General features: G+C 46.1%; 1 protein-coding gene across 1 annotated transcript in view; it reads right to left on the reverse strand.

Moving 5' to 3' along the window:
• ME3 (malic enzyme 3, NADP(+)-dependent, mitochondrial) overlaps positions 1 to 18,520 on the reverse strand; it is a 204,984-nt gene that overhangs the window by 62,277 nt on the left and 124,187 nt on the right. The window contains exons 5-6 of the mRNA XM_012641853.1: positions 15,237 to 15,312; positions 5,427 to 5,588 (exon numbers count right to left, since the gene is read on the reverse strand). Of these exons, the coding sequence (XP_012497307.1) occupies positions 5,427 to 5,588; positions 15,237 to 15,312 (238 nt within the window). The remainder of the gene's footprint in view (positions 1 to 5,426; positions 5,589 to 15,236; positions 15,313 to 18,520) is intronic.

The raw sequence follows: 18,520 nt of genomic DNA on the forward strand, positions 1-18,520 counted from the left end.
ATAAACTATATTCATATAACAAAAAATATAGACTAGTGTCCTATATTTTTATTTGCTAAATCTGGTATCCCTATCAATAAACGCAGAAGGGATCGCAAAGTTGGGAGGCAATGTGTTGTAGAGGAAAGGATGCTCCTGGGCCTGGTGGCTCTGGTCAGGAGGCTCCCCGAGTATCCTTGGTGTGGCCCAACGGGGCTCCGGGCTCTGGAATCAGAGGGACCTGGGTTTGGATTCAGGTTTTGGATTCACTTAACTAGCTCTGTGACTTTGGGCAAGGCATTTAACTTCTCTCAGCTCTCTTCTCTGTTAAATAGGGATAATAATGGTCTCTATCACACAACGCAAGCTCTTTGAGGAGATGTGCTTCTAAGATATTCATGTGCTTCTCCACAGAGATTAGTACAGTCACAGCACACAGTAAGCCCTTAAAAAGTCTTCAGTGACAAGAATTGTCTGAGTCTTGGGACTGTGCTAAGGAAATTCCAAATTAAGAACTAAGGAGGTCTTAGAACTCGCTTGGTTTTGAGGCTTGGGAAGGATAAATGAGCTGCCCACGGTCATAAGACACACTGTTGTGAGCAACAGGGCACACGCTATGGTTTCTAGACCAGTGTGCTTCCTGGAGTGGAGACCAGGCTTATTCACTTCCAAGCCCTGGTGCCCACTAGGGTGCCTGGCACCTAAATATTAATTGAATGACTAAGTCTTTCCCTTCTGTTGGATAGTTACTAACTTCCCTTTGAAATTAAATAAGTCGATGACTATAATTTTAGGTGAAGGTCTTTGTCCAAAGTGAGTGAACCAGAACTTTCTCCTCTGCCATGGGAGTTAGAGGGTTGAATGTGCTCTCTATGGCTGTTTACCCAACCCTGCCTTCTTAAGGTTTTCTTGGAGACAGAATGTCATGGAAAACAAAATGGTTTCCTCCTCCTCACTGGCCCCATCAGTGAGCTGGGAGGTCATGAGATTGGGTTCACGCTGTGGGCACAGCACCCTTGTACCACTTATTCCTTGGGAAGATCAGCTAAGCCCAGGAGTGAGCTAGAAAGGTCCTAGGGAGGGCATCCTCAGAGATCACATGTGTATAGAGTGCGAGTACTCTAATGGCACCACATGGTGAATGCTGAATATTTCTTAGTCATAGCACAATAATCTTGCAAGGTAGAAGAAACCCTGCAACACCCAGCCCAGTAACACCCCTGAGGCCACGTTTACCAGGCTCACTGACCATCTGCTCCCATGTTTGTCTCCCAAGCAGACATGCCTCCCCTTCCTCTGCCCATGAGTCAGTTCCCGGGGCTTGCACAGCATCTCATTGTGGGGTGAGTTTGTAGAGGCTCAAGAATTCTGCCAGGAGAAAACCTCCAAGGCTCAGGAGGGCCATTTGAAAGCTAAGCCTCCCGGGGTGCCCACAGAACCTTGGCATAGAGTGAGGAGGGCACTGGGCTTGGAGTCAAGCCTTGGAGAAGCCATTTCTGCTCTGGGCCTCTCTTCCCATGTAGAACAAGGGGTTGAGCGAGAGGAGGTCGAGGTCCCTTCTCACTTGTATAGCCTGGCTGCATGTGGATGAAACAAAGTACACAAACCAGTTCACATGCAGCCGTGATGGAAGGCTGAGCAAGTGCTCTGCATGATGGGAAAAAGCTCCCTTCCTCTGCCCCCTTGGAACTTAATCATGGGATGTCCCTTCTTCACGGGATCACCACTCCGCATATTTATTTTTCCAAATCTCCTTGGTATTGGCAGGTAGAAGTGACTCAGAGTTTCAGGGCTATAGAGAGCAGATGTTTTCCTTCAACAGGAAATCTGGAGGGGTGTTTTCTCTGACTGTGATTAAGCTCCTGTTGCCTCAGGAGTTTTTATAGAGACATACACACAGATGGTCTAGTCTGACACTAAAAATCCTCACAACAGCATCCTCCCTGCACTGACACGTGAGATAAAAGTCGCAAGGCCGAGTTTCCCTCCGCTACAGCTCTGGTTTGCTCTGAGCAAGAGATGTGCCCGAGAATTCTGGGGGGAGAATCTTGCAGACTGATTCATTTTCAAAAAAGAACTGTGGTGCAAGAGATCACATAGTAAATCCATTTGCAAAGAAATAAATCAATGTCTTCCTAATGCTGGACACTTTATAACTTTGAATTTTTGTGTCCTGAATTTCTTGAAGTGGGTCTGGAGGGGACTCACCTTTCCCTGGCGGGGAGGACATCGTTATGCTCTAACTCAATCCTGACTGTCCATTGTGTTTCACCTGTGTGAAACAACCACTTTCTTAGTCCTCATTTCCCAGTCTATAACGCAAACACCTGACCGCTTGGAGCAGTGTGCCAAGGCACACTAGTGGGCAGGGCAGCTCTGACACCTAGAGCTATGGGGCCTGAGATAAGTAGTTGACATGTTTCAGTCTGTTTCCTCATCTGTAAAATGGGGAGAACAAAATCTCATACAGCAGTTTTCAGAATGAAAAGAGATAAAATACACGAAGGCCTAGAACTATGCCTGGCACATTACAGGTGCTCAATAAATGGCAGCTGGTATCGTTCTTACTGGACTGGGTGAGAACTGCTTTCTCTCACCCTTACGGTGTAGGCAGGGCAGGTCAGGGCATGTTCCCTCCTCTCAGCTGGAGAATACTCTGGTCCCTCCCTGATAAGAGGGAGGAGGCCCAGGGGAAATTCTCTCCCTTCCACACCCAGAAGGGAGAAGTGATTCCAGAGGCCTAAAGCCCCAGGAGGAGAAGCAGACACGTGACCCATTAAAATGATCAATTAGGTGACAGTGTTGGATCACTGACAACTATTAATAGAATATTCTACCATTCCTGGCTCTCATTTATCTCCCTTATGCTTAGCAGAGTGCCTGACACCTACTAAGCACTCAAAATCACTAAATGAGTAAAGAGAAAGTATTCACAAAATAATTTTGATTGAAAAAGTTAGAACAAAATTGTACTATGATTACAAGGTAATAACTATATGTGTATGCAAAGATAAATATTGGAAAGGAACATAAATGTAGCATTGTGAGAGAAATGTCATTTCCTTTTTCTTGTAAAATTTTAAATAATGTTCTAAATTTATTTTAGTAAAAACAATTCTAAAAATCAAGAAATGATCTTGACTTATAAAGCAGCAGAAACCAGGCAGGGGTGTAGTGTAGGGAGAGCAGCACAAATTTGGATTAGGATTCCAACCCTGCCACTTCTAGTAGATCTTCCTAGGAAAATTAAACTCTCTGGATCTCAGTTTGCTAAACTGTGAAAAAGGGAGGTAATAACCCTCTGCTCGGAGGGTTACTGTAAGGCTTAAACCAGGTGGTCCGTGAAAAGTGCCTGGCCCATGATCACTGCTAGTTTCCAGTCATCTTTTCTGGTGGGTTTGACTCAAGTTGGGGCCAGCCCTAAACTTCAGCAAGTCATTGCTGGGAGCAGGGCCTTCAATGACAAAAGATGCTAATACACCAGCTAGGCAACCAATGCCTTTTCAGGGGATACAACAGCCTCAGAATCAAACTCAAGCTGTTTCAATTCTTGCCTAGGGCCACGTTTTAGGAGAGGGAGTCCAGCTGGAACATAGCAGGAGATGTTGGATAGGAACAATAACTAAAACAAAGTTTGCTACGCTCATCCACGCTTCCAACGATGCACTCTTTGAGGCTGAAGGACAATTTTAGCAAACCCCAGATATCTGGCTGGGAAAGGAGACCACTGTGCTGAGTAAAAGCTGCAGACTGGTCCTGATGAGCAGTTGCAAGGCTTGTGCCCCCATCCAGCCTCTGGTCTCCTGGGCTGGTGAGAAGGTATATGGAGAGAAAGCATTTTTAGAGGTTGAAGGACACTAGGTAACCTTTTGGTTCAGTTCCTCATTGTACTGAAAGAAGATCAAGTCTAAAGCTGTGCAATGACTCACTTGGCTTGTTAGTGGTACTGGAACCAGGGTCACTGCTTCTCAATCCAGTACTTCTCCCACTTCCCTTGCCCTCCCTCATCTGACTCCCACCCCCAGGATTTCCTGGCTTTCAAGCAGGGTCTGCCCAGTGTTCCCTCATTTGATCATAGCTGCGGATGAAGAGTGGATGAGCATCATTCCTTACTAGGAGCTACAGTGCTCATTCCTGTTTCAAAATGGAGACGTATGATGTCTAGGGAAGAGGAAGGTCAAGCAAAGAGTCTTGGCAAATTTTCTTGAAAGAGATCACTGCAGAATGCAAATAAGTATAACCTTTTGGACAATGCAAAGAATCTAAAAAAATGATCATTCCTTTTGCCTCAATACTTCAATTTCTAGGAATTTATCCTAAGGAAATACCCAGAGATGGGGACAAAGACTGATCCTACAAAAAAAATGAGTATCAGACACAATTTATATTTACAAAAAGACTAGAAACAACCTAAGCATCCAACTGTGGGGGGTTTCTTAGGTAAATTATGATGCATGAGGCAGCTATTAAAATGACATTGTAAAAGAATGATTGTTACCTGGGAGAAAACTCATGACAGATATTAAATTTTTTAAAAGCAGGATAAAAAACTGTGTGTGCAATATGAACGCAACTTTGGTTTTGTAAGTGCTTTGGGGAAAATGGCATATACCAATATGTAAACAGTGATTAGCACTGGTTGTGTGACTGATATTTTATTTTATTCTTAACACTTCCCTGGATTTTCTCAATTTTTATAAGATGAACATGCATTGATCTTCAACTCAAAGTGAAGTGTCATTAAGAAGGAATTCTTGGATATTTTTTCATATTTTCTGACACAGAGACAGAGCTGAGAAGCATAGACAGGTACAAACACTGTGCCCCATGGTGGTGCCCAGAGTAGACAAACTCTTGGCTGGGGTTTGAGCCCCTTAAATCCCAAGCCACTTGGAATCCTGCAGGTGGATCTCGCCCACAGCTTGGCTCAGTTTCTCTACCTGAGTTTGCAGGACACTCTTCTGCCTGATTCAGACATTTCTACCCTGGCACTGGTGCTCTGAATTTTAATCCTTCCACTGAGGCAGGCTTGCCTCGAAAAATGCTAAAAAATACGGCCTGGTGGTCACTCCCACCTCAATAGGCTGCCCTCTTCACCAGTGGGTCAGAGAGTGTCCTCGAGGGAAATGGAAACTGAGCGGGATCATGGAGGTTAGGGAGCAAAGGGAGCCCCAGCAGGGGTCATGTGAGCACGAAGGGCTCATGGAGGTAGAGGAGCAAGGGGCCAGAAGTGGGTGGGGGAAGAGAATGAGCTTGTGGGCATGGGCAACCAGGAAGGAGGAAGGTCCTCCACTTCACACTGTGTAGGGGGCGTGCCCTGGTCAAGGGGACACCAGGGAAGAAATGCCCATTGCTGTGTAGACATAAACACTCCACAAATGAGCTCCCCACCCCACCCCAGCTGCCACCTCCCGGCTTCAGGACTCCTGGCCTGGGCAGCGTATTACCTCGTTGTTGGTGCCGACGTCCAGCAGGACAGGGAGGCACTGCTGCGGGTTCACCCCTCCGCACGCCGTGTACAGGGCCAGCTTGCCCACGGGGATGCCCATGCCGTAGCAGCCCAGGTCGCCCAAGCCCAGTATGCGCTCCCCGTCAGTCACCACCACGGCCTGGAAAACACAGCAGGGCGCCATCAATCAGGGACAGTGCCTCCTGTGACAAAGCGCTCATATCAGCAGCCATAACACATCAGGCTTGACGACTGGATGCCCACTGACTTAGATGGGATGAAACAGCTTGTCTGGGATAAGGCCAAAGCATTCATTCACCTGCAGGTGGCTGGTTTGTTCTGGCAGGCTGGGAGGAACCCCGCCAAGGGGAGATGACAGAAAGACACCTGCCCTGCATTCTGAGGTTCAGCTGGGGGCTGCAGAAACAGCTGGAGGGAAACCACAACTAGTCACGCTCCCTCAAAGAAACTAAACAGACATTCTCAGTCTGAGACTTGGGGAGGCGGGAAGAGGAGAGAAGGACATAATGAAAGAAGCAAATGAAAAACAAGTGTTCATGCTGCTGCTACAGCTCTGGGGTTTAGAGAGCAATGCAAATGCTCTCTGGCTTGCTCCTGGGTTATGATAAATCCAATTTGCGAAGAACAGAGCTCCTTGTGATGTCTCCTAGGATCCCTATTGCACGTAAAATCAGGAAGGTTCTCAAGCTGTATTGGGATTACCTTTTGCATTTGGCAAAGAATCACTGAGGGCCCACTATGTACCAGATACGGTGCTAGTTCAAGGCTTACTTACTATGAATGAACAGATGCTGATGAGGCTGAAGGTGTTGACAGGAATAATTATATGATTGTAATGGATATTCATTTATTCATTCATTTAACACATATTTATGAAGCATCTACTTTGCATAAGACACTGTGGCAGATCTTGGAGGAAGAAGTTTCAATTTGCTCATCTATAAAAACAAGCATGCATGGACCCAGCACTTGAAGAACTAATGAGCCAAAAGAGAGAAGGAATGTGTGTATTGATAATTATGACTTTGGGAGGGAAGCTCAAGTGCAGCAGGATGGCACAAAGGGCGGCAGAGATTAGGAGATGGGAGAGCTACCCCCTGCAGGGTAACCCCTCATGGATAAAGGGACACACATGCCACACCTTGGACAAGGGAGACTGTGTGTGGGTGGGAGAAAGGCACCTGATGCAGAAGGAAGTTAAGATCTGGTGGTGGGGGGATATAAGGTGTGTGTGGGGAACAAGGAGGTGCAGGTTGCAGGAAAGAAAAGAATGGAAAGTCAGGCAGGAGTCAGATTGGGAAAGGCCTTGAATGTCAGGCCAAGGAGACATTGTCAGGGTAACAAAGAAGTTGTTTATAGGTCACCCCCACCTGCTCACCATCACTGGCTCCCTTTATCTCTACAAGAGTTGACTTTATAGGCCACCCAGCCCTTCACTGGAACCTGGCTTTGGATCAGCTCTGAGCTATGAACGTCCTGATGGCCCCAAGCATGGTGTTCATGGGCACAATAAGGTTTAGTTTAATCCATGCAGGTATAATGCTGGGCACTGAGGATAAAGAGACGAAGACCCGTTCTTGACCTGGAAGAGTTTATGATCCAGTACCCAAAGGGCCTATGGTATCTTCTCATTTCTACTCTCTTCTTTTCAGGGGTGAGAGCGCACATGGGCTGGTGCTGCCTTTTGGTGTACATAGGTGTAGAGATTCTTAAAAACACTCCTCAGCTTCTGGAAAGGGGTCTCTGGGGAGTGGAACTGACCCATGAAAGCCATGACATTCCCCCATAGATTGGTCTACTGCCTCTGTGGAGAGTGCTCACAGCCTGCACCTCAACTGTGGTCCACACAGGCAGATGGGTCTGAGATTGTTACCCGTTTCACAGGTGAGCAAACTGAAGCTCAAGACCTTCATGTTCTCCACATATCTGTTAAGTATCAGCCACATGCCAGGCGCTGGGCTGGATGTTTCCACATCAGTTATCTTAGAAAGATTAGATAACTTACCAAGGTCACCTTGCTTGTGCAAGTGGCAGGGCAGGGTTCCAATCTGGCTTTGGGTTCCTGGTTCTGGGTTCTTTCTACTGTCCCAACTGGCTGGGCTAAAGCACCTGTGCCCCTGGCAAAGTCCTGCCCTTCCTTGGCACCACCCTCTCTGCAGCCCACATCTGACCTCCTCTTGGTAGCTATCGCTGTTGGAGACTGTGCCCTCTACTGCCCCTGGGTGCCCAAACTATGGGCATTTCTCTAGCATCTCTCCTAATCTGGTTTCCATTCTCAGAACCCTTCTCTCTGCTGAGGGGGCAGTGAGTGACAGGAAGTTAAATGCAGAAAATCAGCTACTTCAGGGTGTTATTTCTACAGTCCTAGAACGGTGACAGGGGCTCTGCAGTGCCACGCTTCCAGTGTCCACAGGCACTCTACTGCCTGCCCGACTTCTCTAGGAGATTGTCTCACCCGCCTCCACCCAGTGTCCATTGTCAGTCCTACCCTGCTTGTGGCTGGGCTCTTGCATGTTTCCAGACTGCTTGCCTCTCATCTTTGTTCCTTCTAATCTCTCCTGCCAGCCAATGTCAGATTCGTTGTGTCAAAGCCCATTTTCATTATGCCATTCCCAGGCTCAAAGACCTTTAGCAACTTTTAATTGTCCATAGAATAGAGTCCAAAATGCTTAGCTCTTTAATGACCTGGACCCAGCAGACTTTTCGAAACTTATCTCCTGCTATGCATCTGTCCACAATTGTCTTCTCTGGCCAAACTGGCCTCCTCACTCCTCCCAGACACACTCTGGATTCACCTACCCTATCTCTCTCTCAGCCTCTTCTGGAAGGTCCTTTTCCCCATTCTCCAGCAGTACAAATCCTGTCCATTGCAATCTGCTGAGATTTCTCCTTCCCCTGAACTGCTAGCACTTGCTGTATCCACCACACACTCTTCCCCTTCCTGCCTGCCTGCCTACCTTGCACCAACATTTATTAAGTACCTACTGTGCCAAGACCCACGCAAGGTGCTACTTAAACATTTGATGGTGAAAACATCCGGGTTGTTATTTAACATTTTTTAAAATGCACATTTTATGTCACCAAACAGCCTAGCAGTTAATGGCAGAGGCCCTGGAGTCCGATAATCAGTATCTGAATCTAGCTCCTTGATAATGTGCCATGTGTAATCCTCGATAATAGATAACTTTTCTGAGCTTCAATTTCCCACAAAATGGGTATAATAATAATACCTAACTCATCACGTTGTTATAAAAATGAAATGAAATAATACATGTCTTGTTTTAACCTGGTGCTTTGTATAAAGTAAGGGTGACGAGTAAATGGTCACTGCTCTTATGATTGTAACAATGATTATTATTTAGGGCAAACACTTTATATTAGAGTTTTTAATTATTTCCTATCTCTCTAGTTCAGCATTACCACAGAAAGACCATGCAATAATTATCTGTCAAATGAATGAATGAAAAAGTGGCAAATGCAATTTTTAAGAAAGTATGGTCATACAAAGCTTAACCACATTCTAACCTTAACATCCTCATCCATCCTAATGGCTCCTACTGTCATCTCTAAGCACATGACACTTGTAGCTAATTATCTTCCGGATATTTCCTCGTGGGTGTCCAATAGTTCTCTCAACTTCCACAAGTCCCTCCTACTCCTTTTGAGCCTTTTCACTCTGCTGTCCTCCCTCCCTGTTAGCCTATATCTCTCAAGTTCAATACTCTCCAATCTGCTTTGACTTTTCTTGTCATTAGTCAACCACAGACAATTGGTCACCACGTTCTGCTGATTTTACCTGCTCCCTATTTTTGACTTCTGTTCCATGATTGCTATTTCCTTGGATCTGCCCATCCACCTCCCACTCGAGCCACTACAGTGGTGTCCTGACTGGTCCTCTACTCGTGGATTTTCCCCATTCTATTTCATTTTTCTAAAGTACCTCCCTATGATCACTTTCTTGCCCCCAAATCTCCAGTGGCTCCTGATGCCTATAAAATAAAACTCAAACATCTTTAGCATTAACAGCCTTCTGTGGACTAGGCCCAATCTGCCCTTTGAACTTCCCCTTCATCCTCTCCATGCTCCAACCAAACTAAAATACTTCCAATTTTGTGCAAGGTTTGTACTTTCGTGAATACATGACATTTTGCTCCTTAAATTGCTTTTTGTTTTCTTGATCCAAATCTTACCTCCTGTAAGTTTCAAGGAACAGTTTAAAAGACAACTTCCCTCCATGAAGCTTCCCTTCTAAGCTATCACTCCCTTCTCTGAATTCCCACGGCATTTTCCTCACCTACACCACCTATCACCCCCTTCCTTGTATTATAGTTACATTTCCTTGTGTTTCGTAGTAGCTCTAAGCTCTTTGAGGCAAGTAATGGGTCATGTCATCTTTGATGCCTCCACACTTAGCTTGGAGACTACCATGTGATACATACAAATGTTGGCAATGTGATAGATCCAACAGAGAGCACAAAGTGTCTTCTGAACTGGACAGAGTTCAGACCTGGTGTAGATTAACAAATTCAGAGAGAAGATGCTACACCTTATTTTCATGACATCAGTGGAGCTCATGCTGGGAGCCACTAGTTCAGGAGATTGTTTGAGGGCAAACGTGAGCAGCATCCTTGGGTTTGAAAGCCCAGCATGATTTTCTGCAATGATAAAATCACGTTTTCTTTGTTTGGAAGAATTTTATAACTCACAACTTTCTTGTCTAGGGGGATATTTGAGGGATAATGTGCCACATTCACCCCTTGCCTTGGATCACATTCTAACCTTCACACCCTAAGGCCCCTTCTGAGTGATTGCGCACACCCCTTATCTTAGCTGGACCCACTGGGACTGACCCAAGACTGATCTGAGGATCATGATTCCTTGCTTGCTCTGGGGCTTCTTTGAAATTGTAGTTATGGTCATGGCTGCCCACAGCATTGTGTGTACAACTCTCTCCTTCCTCTTCCTTTTGTTTCATCCTTTCTTCTCATCTTTCCTTTTATCCTCCTCCTTCTCCTCTTCTCTCTCTCTCCACAACATAAATAACGCACACGCCTTAGTTTCAAACCTTGGTTCCACTCCTCATCTGCAAAGTACCTAATCTCTCAGCTTCCTTGTCTGTAAAATGGGGATAATAATAATTCCCACCTCTTACAGGGTGGTCAGGGGAATTCAATGAGTTAATCTACGTAAAGCACTTGGCATAATACTGTGTGGGGTGATACAGCGATGCGCTGCCCAGATCCTCCTTCAGGAAGGAAAGAGCTATTTCCCCAGCCATTCCCTCAGCTACCGGCCCACTTGGGGAATTTCCTTGACTGAAGAGAGCCGTTTTGGTCAAAGCCATGCCCCCTTCCAGGGGCAGGCCACAATCAATGACCCATCAGTGTAGGAGTCTAAGGCTTGCTCCCTTGCACTGCCTCGGGATGACTCTGAAGTTCTGTGCCAGCTCCAGGGCCTGCTCATGGGCTCAGCGGAGTCTTCCTCAAGACCCCACTGCAGCCCATCCTCTCCCTCTGCTCCATCCTGCTCCTTTCCTCCCATAGGTGTTGACCCAAGAGCACTCCCTAATATGCTAATTTCTTTCCCAGAGATTGTTTCCTGGGAAATCTAGCCTGTAACAGTGAGCACAGAGTCTAACCTGGGTCTAACACCAGGTGGGCCAAGTTTCTACACCTAAGTGGCTGGTGCCCAGGGGCAGAAGATGATCCCTTGGCCCCACCACCCAGCCACCTCTCAGCACCCCTCCACCCCGAAGCTGTTGGGACTGGGGTGAGGGAGAGATTTAGGAGCTTGGGAAAACTGTTGGGGAAGAGGGCTATTCTCAGCTGAGCCTTTCTCTCAGCTCCAGTCAAGGGCCACTGTGGGAAAGAGGCGGAAAAGCAGTTCTCACTCCTCTTTGTGATTTACGCTGGACAGCTCAGGGCAGCCTGACCTAACCGCCCCCGCCCCCGCCTTCCTGCTCGAGAAGGGCCCACAAAACTTCATGGTCTCCCCACCCTTGGGCTTTGGCCCCGTTTCCCTCTCAGCCAACTGTTCTGACATCTCAATTTGCAGCTCTTTCTGGCTTGGAAACCATAGAAAGTCATTTTTTACCTTCTGAGTTGATGCAGGAGCTGAACCACCCCTCCTCTCCAGCCAAGCAGCCTGAAACACCAGGGTCCAAAGACACCTGTGCCTGGAAAAACGCTGCCTTCCTACACAGCAGCTGCGGAGAGGTGACCCAGCAGCAGGGCTCTGGGTTGGGCACCAGCTCTTATTTGTAGGTAACCCCAGGCAAGTCACTTAACCTCAGCTTGCCCATCTGAGAAAAGACACTCCTATCCATTCTTCGAGACCCACCTCAGGGCTGGCAGAGGGGGTCCTTGCTCCACACTGAGCACAGTGACTGTGAGAATCAAGTGAAACAATGAAGGTAAAGTCCAGGGTCAGCTCCAAAGTGCCAGGATGGGGGTGATGAGCAAAGATTCTCCACCTAGGTAGGGAGGTTTTTCTCCCTTCTTTTTAGGGCAACTGGAGAAAACACATTAGGAAACAAGAAAGGCTGGGGTTTGGAACATTCTGAACCTTCGAAAGGCACGCTGTGGGTGGGAGGAGGAGAACCTCCAGAAAAAGGCCAGTGAGTGCGGCAGGTAGGGGCTGGGTAAGCCAGGGCAGTCCAGTCAGCCCTATGAACTTGTTCACATGCCAACGTTCAGAGCTCTTGGTTTTTCCAGAGAAGCCAGAAATACAAGTGTTTTGATACGTGTATATATTTTTAATGAAGTTTTCTGATTTTAAAATGTTGCCTCCAAACTCAAAATTTTCAAAAATCATCAAAGGCCAAATCAATTATGTCTAGGGGCCAAAGCATCTGACTGCCCATTTGTGGCCTGTGATTCCCAGGTCAGGGAGCCCCCTCCATGGCTGCCCTTAGGCCCTGGACCACTGTGTGTGCTACGCCACCTCCTCTACCTCCATAATGACAACATCCATTCAATGTGTACAGACTTTATCATAGTTTATCTCACAATAAGAAAGCAAAGCTCAGAGAGGTTATCTGCACACACAGCAAGGTACGTGGAAGATTCAAGACCAGAACCTTGGTCTGTCTGATTGCAAAGTTGGGGCTCATTCCTCTACATAGTCACTGGGACTGACCTCCAGGTTTCTCCAAAGTGAGACAGAAATAAAGGGTGGAGTTGGCCCCAGGCATTCACCTGTTCGCTCTGGGGTACCACAGGGCGGATGGGTAGTCACCTGTCTGCTCCTCGTCCCCTGGGCTCCTCTCTTTGGCAGCACGGACACAGTGTACTGTCATTGTTTCTGGGTCGGTTTCTCTAACTAGAGTGTAAACTTGAGTTTGGGCCCATACACCTTCTTTATCCCTGAACTCCCAGGGAACTGTTATAGAGTAGATGCTTACTAAACGGTGGTTGAATGCAACAGAAGTAGATGCCACTGGCCCACATCTGCTCATGTAACTTACCCTCTCCTTAGACGCTTTGGATGTCTCTGTTTATTTGAGGCCTGCTTGAGCTCCACCTCTTCCTAGTGACCCCAAATCCCTGTTCCCTTCCTCTAAAATCACAACAGTTGCTGTCTCCATCACTCTGGTAATTAGAACTCAGTACTTAGAAGGTTCTCAAAATACGTTTATCCAAGTCAATAGATATTTAGCTCCTAAGGTTCTGTTTTGAATTGACATCTTGGTTGCCTAATCATGATATGAAGCAATTTGGGGACAGGGTCCCCGTTTTTCTCCTTTTGCATTCCTCACAGCAGGGATGTTGTGTTAAGTTGTGCCCTGGCAAGAGAAGCAATTGAAGCCTGAAATCCAGCCATGAGCCCCTCCCCAAGCTCCTGTGCCAGCTTGGATCCTTTCTTGTACTGGTTAAAGGGGGGGTACCTTTCCCCCATTCTTTCTAATTCCTTGTCATCTGCATAAACACACTGTATGTCTTAGTGGAGACCCCATCTCTCTGCTCCCGGCATAGTGTCAGAACATGGAAGATGCTCAGCGTGTCGGTTGCCTGAGTTCATTCCACTCAGCAAACATCTGCTGAGTGCCTACTATGTACAAGGTTTATCCATGGTTGAAATGTTCAGAAATGTGGAAAAGATTAGTTTGCAGGACGTCAACAGCATGTCCACTCGGGCTAGCCTATAGTTAACTCCCTATCAAGTCAGCCGGTTTCCTTAATGTCCTTGAGATTTTATTATAGGTTCATCCTAGACACACCCTGGAAACTTGCTTCTCTGGGATTGGGGCCAAAACCTGCAGGGTCAAGGCCTACACATAACTAGAGTCTAAGCAGATAAGCAGGAAAGAGAAGCACAGAGCAAAATGACACTCAGACAGCAGTGTACGAAATGAGCCAGGAATGAAGTCCAGGGGCCTTGTCTGTGGCTCAGGCCTGGCTCCTCAGAGCCAAGGTCCTCCCCACCCCAGCCCTGGGCACCCTGCCCTGCTGGTTCTAAATGCTAACATTCCCTGGAGGTGGCCAGAAGTGGGTAGTACACAAAGGGAGGGAGGGAGGATGAAGCTGTATTTGGTGCCTGGTGGAGAAGGACGGGGGAGCTCAGGGAATTCAGGGAAGGAGGGAGGGAGGCCCTGGAGAGAAGACAGTGGTGGAGAGCCACAGCCTCCCACCGAGGCAAGGCCTGTGAGCACTGGCCCGAGAGTTCCTCATACTGTACTCGGTCGGCTCCAATCCTGGCCCAGCTCATGGGCCAAAAAATGCCCTCACCAAGTAACCAGATGTTTTGCATTTCCGTTTCACCCATTTTGTTTCCAGAAGTGACAATGCCAGGGCCTCTCCAACTCTTCCACAGAAGTCCCTATAGTAGGAGGAGATCTGGGGATTTAGCCAGAGGCTAATAAATTTTTACCAAGTCGCATGTTTTATTAATATATTTTTAAAACAATCAATATATTATTATAATAATTAATATATAATCTAATAATTAATACATATTAATATATAATAATTAATAGTTAATATATTTAAAAGTTAACACAACTATTATATTTCATATTATATCCTGTTACACAAAAATGTTTTCTCCCTAAATTTTTTGAGAGAAATTGATACTCCAGGAAGAAGTGCTAGGTTTATTTTGTCACTCTGCATTTACACACCCCACTCCCCCACTGCCGTGTACACTCGGGGTACACATGCCCAAGTGGGAAGATGTTACTCACCACAAGCCTTTTCTCCTGGTGCGGAGCGTCCTCGCCCTGCAGGCTGGTCTCCCTGATGCCTAACTGCCCAAACTCTACCCCTCGGTTCAAGGCCCAGCTCCGATGTCACTTTCCTCATGGGGTCATCCCAGATCCCCCTCGGCCTAGAAGTCATCTCTGCCTCTCTGAACACTCTCAGCTCTTTCTGTGTACCTCATTTATCTCTCATTAATTTCCACCTTGTTAGTCTTTTGTGCCTCTGTCTTATTTTCCTCATGACATGTCAGCTCCTTGAGAAGAGAGTCTATGCCTGATTTCTCCCTGTATCTACCACAGAAACTGGCACCGTTTATTTAGCAGGTACTTGGTACATGCTGAACATATCTTCATACATCCTCATATAATAACAATGATACAGGACAATTTCACTGCTTGATGCAAACCTCTGCTCTGGGGTGCATTTGTACTGGACTACAACAGGTCTATGGGCTTGGGCCTGGGAACAGAGTGGGGGGCAGTATGTTGCCTTCAGTGTCATAATAGCTCATTTTATAGTCAGAAATGACTCATGCAGGCTGAAAGGATTCACCCAACAATGGAGCAACAGCAATGAGAACAGGCTCATACCTTAATGTTGTCTTCTGGCCAAGAGTTCAGCATTGTTGCAAGGTGGCCCTTGTCGTGGATGGTGATAAAGAGCCCCCTAGGAGAAACAAACATGCACACAGAGAAACCGGGCAGTCAGACTAGGAGCAAAGCAAAGACCACAAGTACTACATACTGCATCATTTATTTTGCCCATAGACCTAGGCAACATAATTCTGAAACCGAGGGCTAGCCTGATCAAGCCCACCACATTTAATCTGCTTTGCTTGCTTCTAATCGCTTACTTCTAGCTGACCTTAAAACCTACATAGCTAAAACTCACACAGCCAAACAATACATAACTAAACTCCCACCGGCTTCCTTACAGATAACATCTCTGAACATGGGTCACGAGAGTAACTGTTGCTTAAAGTTGTTTTTCAGGAACTTGGGGGCAGCTCCTATCCAGTCCAATACGGTTAAGACCACCCACCCTCCAACTGGGCCTGTGTAGATGCCTGAAGAGCGACCTTTTGATGTCAGAGAGCCAAAAACTCCACCCTCAGATCATTGTGATGGCACCATTTTCTGAAGATGTATCCTATTAAGAGCCAGGTAGCTCGAGTAGATTACGCTTGCGCAGAACCCCAATTACCTCACCTTTCCTACGTGCCAATCACCTTTCCCCACGTTTTAGACCACCTTGCTTCCTATCCCATAAGTACCCCTAAGCCCTATTTTCAGGCAGGTGCATTTGAGATCTGTTCTCCTGCCTCCTCGCTTGGCTGCCTCATGAATAAACCCTTTCTTTTTGCAAAAGCCACTGTCACAGTGATGGGCTTACTGTGCACAGGTGGAAGAACCTGGTCAGTACCACTTTCAAGTTAAGACAGAGGCTCCCTGTTATATGCTTTCAAAGTAGCCCATGCCTATGTATGCAAACTGCACATTTATTTATGTGGCTATTGGGTTAATACCCACCCCCTCATTAGACTGCAAGCTTCATGAGGGCAACGTCTGCATCTATTTTTATTGTTGTTGTTCACCATTGTATCTCCCAGACTTAGTCCATAATAGATACTTAATATATAACTTTTGAATAAACGGAAAAGGAATAAATGAATGATGTTAATGAGGGATGAGGATGAAAGTGTTGACTAAAGCTGAATGAGGGTTGGAGCAAAGGCGACTTGTGTGTGTGCTATATTGTACCAGGTTCAAGGGATCATGTGGGCTGCACTGTGCCCTGTGGCTGAGAGTGGGAAGATGAGCACATGGAAGAAGGTGGGTGGGCCAGGGCAGAAGAAAATACCAGCGCTTAAGACTTGGGGGTTTCAGGGCTTTATTCGTCACACTGAAGGAGGGCAGGGTAGGCATTGGAATTAACTTACTCGTAGAATTTGAGAGCAAGTTTCAGGTGAAGGATACCAGAATATGGCACTCCAAAATATGCCTCTTTGGCTTACGGACTACATTGAGAATCAGCAGATGCAGGAAAAGCTCTAAAACAGGGAACGACTTTTCCTTTTGTAAAGGAAATTTACATTTTTAAAGGAAATTTTCATTTGTCGAGATGTCTTCCTCCCTTACCAGGAAGAGGAGGATTCTTAACTCTTATCAGTGGAGAAGGCAAACAAAGGGGTAAGATCGATGTACTATTTTAGATCTTAGCAAAGCTCTGGTGTGGTTAATTAAACGCAGGAAAAGTGTGATTACTGAAATTATCTGCTATATTAAAACAGGCCCTCTTTGTTGAAGATAAAGAGAGGAAAGAGAGACACTTAAAATCAACACTTTTACATTCAAATTTGAGGTCCTATACTTTCAAAGGACCCCTTTCCTCTTTTTTTTTACATGTATAATTTCCTACTCTGCAGAGATCACACTGCAAAAATAACACCTTTTGAAATGCATTAAGAGCTTTTAAGCACTTCTCAAAGTGCTTTTCCACCTATTACCTAAATTTTAGCCATGAATGATCTCAAAAGGATTACCTTGGATAGAGATTTTGAGATGTCGAGTCCAAAGACCTCATTTTATAAACGAAGACATTGAAGTCCAGAGAGGTGAAGTGACTTGTCCAAATTCACACAGCTCCTAAGCAACCAGACCTTGAACCAGGATCCTGGTGCTCTTTCCGCTAACTCAGGCTGCCTGTTTTGTCAGGGATCTAGTTCCTGACAAACAGCTAGAGGTGTGGAGTGAAGTGAACCAAACAGAAATGCACATTGGGGGCACTAATGAAATATTTTCCTTCGATGTATGTTGAGGAAGCAAAATGTGCAGAGTGACAAATTACAATGATAAACAAATGGATTGCAGGTCCCGGCAGGATCCTGGGGCGGGGTCTCTTGCCCATCTGCCCAGCAGAACTGCATCTAGACAAGCTCAGAAAGTAGATACAATACTCCCAGGGATGCAAACCTCTTCTTCAGTGACTTCACCGATATATTTTTCAGGTTTAGCAACTTTTCACTCAGGGGACACTATTTTCTCCAGCAGTAACTGGTGATGGGGTTGGTTCTTATCTGTTTCCATGAGGTTCTGATTAACTGAGGAATGCAGACACTCACCTCTCTGCATTCCTTCTTAGTGGCTTCAGGAAGAATATTTAGGTGCCTCCGGAGATGCTCCCATCTAGACCTGCTTAGTTTCATCCTGAGACCTCAGACCCTCAGGAGTCCCTGAGGCTGGAATGGGGATTTTCAAGTGATTTCCAATAATACAAAGCACTGACAAGTGATGAGGCTTCAAGCAATTCAAGTGAAGTTTTAGAGAAACATGAGAGGGAAGGTAGCATAGACCAGGGGTTAAATGTAGTGCTTTGCAATCACAGCACCTGGGCTCCAAGCCTGGCGCTACCACTCACTCGCTGCAACAGCTATGAACGATTTACTTTCCTCAAGCTTCAGTTCCCCACGTGTAAGATGGAGGAAGTGACACCACGTGCTCCATAACTTTGTCATAGCGACTAAATAAGACAATGCTTATTTAAAGAGTGTATTACAGTGCATGCTGGTATGAGCGAACATTCACCAAATGGTAGGTCTTCGTGTTGCTGATTGAGTGTAGTGGTTAAGAGCACAGCCTCCGGAGTCAGATCACCTGGGTTCAAATGCTGGCAAAATGTTCAGTGAGGTACCTGTACCTGGCTCGTAATAAGTGTTTGATAAATGTTAATATCTAATTGTAAACTAATATTTTAACTAGAATTATATCACTTCAACATGCATGTTTGTCAGGAGCCAGGATTAATGGTTATGTATGCCTTTTACTGGGAAAAGAGGAAGGCAGTCATAAATAAAGTACGGCAGGCAGAACATCTT

This window comes from Propithecus coquereli, unplaced genomic scaffold (assembly GCF_000956105.1).
Source record: "Propithecus coquereli isolate 6110/MARCELLA unplaced genomic scaffold, Pcoq_1.0 Scaffold170, whole genome shotgun sequence".
Classification (NCBI taxonomy): domain Eukaryota; kingdom Metazoa; phylum Chordata; class Mammalia; order Primates; family Indriidae; genus Propithecus; species Propithecus coquereli.